The 5,287-nt window shown below is 35.7% G+C and overlaps 1 protein-coding gene across 1 annotated transcript; it reads left to right on the top strand.

Annotated features, from left to right (window-relative positions):
* The first annotated feature begins 873 nt into the window (after positions 1-873).
* On the top strand, positions 874-5,096 carry LOC140963527 (uncharacterized). Its single transcript, XM_073422885.1, has 5 exons — positions 874-1,199; positions 2,433-3,363; positions 3,487-3,582; positions 4,072-4,208; positions 4,532-5,096. Exons 1-5 carry the CDS (start codon positions 973-975, stop codon positions 4,689-4,691), a joined length of 1,551 nt encoding a protein of 516 aa, XP_073278986.1. The 5' UTR covers positions 874-972; the 3' UTR covers positions 4,692-5,096.
* Positions 5,097-5,287: the final 191 nt, after the last annotated feature.

Genomic DNA, 5,287 nt, shown 5'->3' with positions numbered 1-5,287 from the left:
AAAAACATATTATCCAACTACCAACATTGACCTAAATATCGGAAATAAACATTTGACTCCGTATAAAAAAAATATCAAATCAACGATGAACATTAGATGACTTTTAAGACACTAACATCTTGTTATTAACTTATAAACTATATGATACTAAGATCTCAAATCTGATACGAGAAGAAGCTAAAAATAAGTTTAGAATACAACATGAAATCATGTCCACACCCATTTTGGTTAGGTTGATTTTCCGTTCATGTATATAAATTTATTTTCAATTTATGTGGATTGATTTCGATTAATTTTTAGTTCATGTGGATTTGGCTTCGATTAAATTTTAATTTATGTAAACTTGTTTATCTGAAATTTAGTTTACGTAGATTGATTTAATTTTAGTTCATTTCGACTTATGTTGACTGAATAAACTGAGTTGACTGATTTTCAATTTATGTCAACTATTTTTAATTCATGTAAATTGGTGTGGACTGAGTTTCTAAACTATCATCGACTGATTTTCAGTTTATTCTATTTATTTTTTTTTATCATATATACTATTATATTAAGTGTGAGTATATAATAATAACTACTTACATAGGACACCAACTTTTTTTCTTATTTTACCGTTATATGATATTAATATTACACTTTGTTTTTTGTTTTTTGTTAATTTCAACACACACTTTTATTTTTATTTCAACAATTCAAATATCAATTTAGTCTCTCCATAATTTTTCAAATTTCACTTTAGTCCATCGATAATAATAAAAAAAATTACACACACGAATCACGCATAGTAACTAGTTATTATTAATGAATAAGATTTGTAGTGGGTTCGAATTTGGTGGGAATAAATAATATATATAAGGATAAAATACGCAAAAACATTCAATAGAAAGTCTCACCAAAAATCGGGGAAGCGCGTCTGGTTGATAGCGTACCACAGTCTATACCACGCCACCAAATTCTCCGATCACCGGCCGCATGGCTGCCGCGAGCAGCTTTTCAAATCAAGGCGCCATTCTCAATTCTCTGCTCCCTGTTATAGTGTTGGTGCTAGTATTAGCTGCTGGATCAGCTGAAGCATCTCTTCACATCTATGATCGAGATCCATTCCGAGAAGTCGGTAATGCCTATCTACTCTCAGGCGGAAGCGAGGGCGTCGCCGCCTCCCGCGTTTCAACTGACCAGCGGGGTCGCTCTTATATCAGGTATACGTTTCCTCTCTCATTTGTGTGTGCATGCGTGTAAACCATGAACCTGATGGTGGTTGCTTAGATCCACTTGAAAATTGTGTGCATTGTTGAGATGCATGAGTTTTAGTGGGGGTTTTTATGTTATTAGAGAAAGGAAGCGGGTGGATTTTCCTATTAGTTTCTAATCAGTCACTACTTGATGCATACTGGTAAACTGTGTATACATTTTCTAAATCCACGGAGTCAATTGAAACGGAATGCTTACTGTCATTAAGCGGAGTTTAAGTCTGGTTCTTGCTAGTCGGGGCTTAAAATTGGGAACTTGAGGAAAAGTTCTTTGTCTTGAATTTCATTGTGATTGATAAGACGTCACATGCTTCCCGGAGATGATGGAATCTGAAATTGCCGTTTTTGTTACTGAATATTGTTTTGCCGGTTCAAAAATGACATGTGTTCGACCTCGGGACTCCCACTGACTTAATAGCCCACTTTTTTTTGACTTGATATCCCTTGCCTGCCCTCTCAATTGATTTTGAGTGCCACCTGCTGGTAGTGGATTCCAGAGCTGTGAATGACAGTTCAGTATCTTGCTGTTCTTTTATGATGTCTCGATTTTGGATTCAGAAATAGAGATCCTTTTACCGATTACCCATAGAAATAAAGATTTAAAGATTCTATTGCTTTGTCATGGTTGGATGAAGCCATGGATATGGGAACTCCATACCATTTTGTCTGAAATTAATGGATTCATATCTTGAGAACATTCACCTGGAAGAGTTACGAAACGAAACTCGGTTTTTTGTTCATCTTTTGTAGTTGCATGTTGTTTATGGACACACAAGCATGGTTCCATTGGTTTTTCCTTTGTTCACGTGTTATTAATTGTTGAGGTATCTATGTATGGACATCCAAGGAATCCTGAAACTTCACTACTTAGTTTCTGTTTCCCTTTTTCCTATTGTGAAAGGAAAATACAAAATTCCTCAATACATGCCTCAAATATTTCTTTTTTTTTCTTTTGTCATTTGTTATATGTCTGTGTGTGTTTGCGCTTGCACGCCAAACTCAAAATACAGTTAATTGGTACTTTTGTGAAAAATATCCATCTTTATAGGATGTTCCAGGCGTTAAATAATTTGATTTTTTTTGTCTTTCAAAGCAAAAGCAAAGTGCCACAACCATGGCTTTCTTACTAAATCTTCGTTTTGATATTTGTGCGATTACATTTTTAATTTTAAACTGATTTAGGTTTGAGAATATCACATTCTGGAGGGACATAACTGCTGACAGGCAAATGGCAGATGGTAATAAGTTGGTTCAAATAGTAATTTTTGAGGCAGCTGACCGCGATAAAATCGGCGGATCTGCTTACGGGGGGCAGAGATCTATTTGTTGCACCCCTGATCTTGCCAAACTGGAAGATTGCAAAGAAGGAGAAGTTATAAGGACACTGTCAGCAACTGACAATAACTGGCCGGTTGTGTTCAATGTTTATTTTAGAGGAAACTCGTTATCTGCCCATGTGAAAAATAACAAGGAAATCAACATTAAAAAGACTGGCATGTACAACCTATTTTTTATTACATGCGATTCAAACCTGAAGGGAATGAGGGTGACTGGGAAGACGGAGTGGAAAAACCCTGATGGCTACTTACCTGGTCGGATGGCTCCTTTAATGGGTTTCTATGTATGTATGGCTGTCGCATATGCAATCCTCAGCATCATCTGGTTTTTCCAGTATGTGAAATACTGGATAGATGTTTTAGTGCTGCAACATTGCATAACTTCTGTTGTCGCTCTTGGACTGTTGGAGACGACTTTTTGGTATTTTGACTATGCATATTTCAACAACACCGGTACAAGGCCTATGGGGATCACAACCTGGGTTGTGACAATTGGAGCCATTAGAAGAACTATTTCACGCCTTCTGATTCTTTCTGTTGCAATGGGATATGGTGTTGTCCGGCCCACGCTTGGCGGTCTTACACCAAAGGTGCTTCTCCTTGGTATAACTTATTTCTTGGCATCAGAAATGCTTAATATTGCTGAGTATGTGGGTACAATAAATGACAAAGCAGGACGAGCCAGAGTCTTTCTTGTCCTTCCTGTTGCAATATTGGATGCCTTCTTAATTTTGTGGATATTCACTTCTCTTTCCAAAACACTAGATCAACTGCAGGTATCATTACATTTAACACCTTCATTTTGTGATTGAGTTGTGTATCCGCCATCCGGATTTCTTTGTTATCTTCTCTACTATGCTGCACCTACCATATTTTTTACCATACTTCCGTGTTTTCAGGCTAAAAGAAGTTCAATTAAATTGGAGATATACAGGAAATTTTCAAATGCTCTAGCAGTTACAATTGTTTTGTCTGTTGTGTGGATTGGATATGAGGTATGTTCTTATTTCAGCTTATTCTTTTCCAATCCGCTCATAATTAAGTTTCTTTTTCATGTTAGATATCATTGTGATGATAAAAATTTATGTACTGGTAGGAAAACATTTTTCTTCGGAATTTGCAGAAACCTGGATATTGAATATGAATATCAAACAAAAAATGTTGTTGCAATCTTTAGCAGGGGTTATCCTGCCTCCAGACCTGTTGTCCTTGATGTGGATAATACAATCAAGGAAAACTGGAGTAGGATGTAGAATTAAAACAGAAATGAAAATTCTTTTATCTCCAACTTAAATTGAACATTAGGTTGTATAACTTGTATTTTGATTTCCAGACATCACTTACTGAGAAACGTCCATTAGTACGTCTGAAAAAAATTTCCAAATTTTGTTATTTTTTACTTTTTCACAACTTTGTTTTGATTGCATATATTCCTGGAGATTGGAGACTAACATTTGATTACCTATTGACTCTACTTCCTGCAGGTTTACTTCAAGGCAACAGACCCCTTCAACGAGAAGTGGGCTAGTGCCTGGATTATCACTGCTTTCTGGGACATTCTTGCATTTGCGTTGCTTTGTGTTATCTGTTTCCTCTGGGCTCCATCACAAAGCTCCCAGCGGTAAATTTTAAATTTTTTATTTAATGCAGCCCTTTTCTTTTCACTGGAATATATAACAAGAGAGAATATGACCCACATTGCAAATTTATCTTACTTTGGAGTTTTTGAAGTCTTCTACTGATCTACCCTACGTACATGCAACATTCCTTTCGAATTCTAAATTACACAGTTGATAATGTTGGGCAATTTCGGATTTTATCTGCGAAGAAATTAATTAGTTGATTAATTTCGGGTGTGTACAGTTGTAGGACCTCCCTTTCTACTTATTATATTTGGCAAACAATGTGACTCATTACTCATAAACACAACATGACTTCTGCCAGTTACGCATACTCGGGCAATAAGGAAGAAGGGAATGATGAAGAAGAAATTGAATCCCTTGTCAAAGAAACTCCTCAAGGCAGTATCGGTTTAGTCAGCTTAGACAGAAAAGATGGGGATTCTTCTGATGTGGATGAAGAAGAAGAGGGTAAGAGGGAATGACTGCAAGTAAAGAGCATTTCGAAACATTTGTGCAGGTTTCTTAGTGCTTCGGAAAGTCAAGGTTCATACAAATTCTTTTGGAACTATAAAGAATTTTTAAAAAAATATACATACATATATATAACATGAGTGTACCAATTATGTTAATTCTTTGCAAATTCTTGATTTTCTCCTGTAGGCCACCTCTACTTTTGAGGGTTTTTACTGAATGTTGTCCTGTTAATCTAATACTGTTGTGACAGTTCAAGAAACATGGCCATAAATTGATGATGTCATCAGGATATCACTGGCACTCATAATTGCCATATCATGTAATTGTCTAGAATTTATATCCTGGTCTAATGTTATGGCAAATTTTTAAAGAAAAAATCCATATTCATTTTTTAAAAGCATTTGCAAACATTATATATGTCTCACGCAATTCCCATGCCAATTGTCAGCCATTCATCATTCGGATCAGTCTATGTTACATTTCGAATAATACGTGACTGTCTTACATTTCGAATAATACCTCGATGTTTTATTAAAACACAATGGTATTACTCAGCTATGGCAAACTCATCCTTCACGCAAAAGTCACGGTTTTTTTTTTTTTT

This window comes from Primulina huaijiensis, chromosome 17 (genome assembly GCF_012295235.1).
Source record: "Primulina huaijiensis isolate GDHJ02 chromosome 17, ASM1229523v2, whole genome shotgun sequence".
In the NCBI taxonomy this organism is placed as follows: domain Eukaryota; kingdom Viridiplantae; phylum Streptophyta; class Magnoliopsida; order Lamiales; family Gesneriaceae; genus Primulina; species Primulina huaijiensis.
This window is presented reverse-complemented; position numbering and strand designations above follow the sequence as displayed.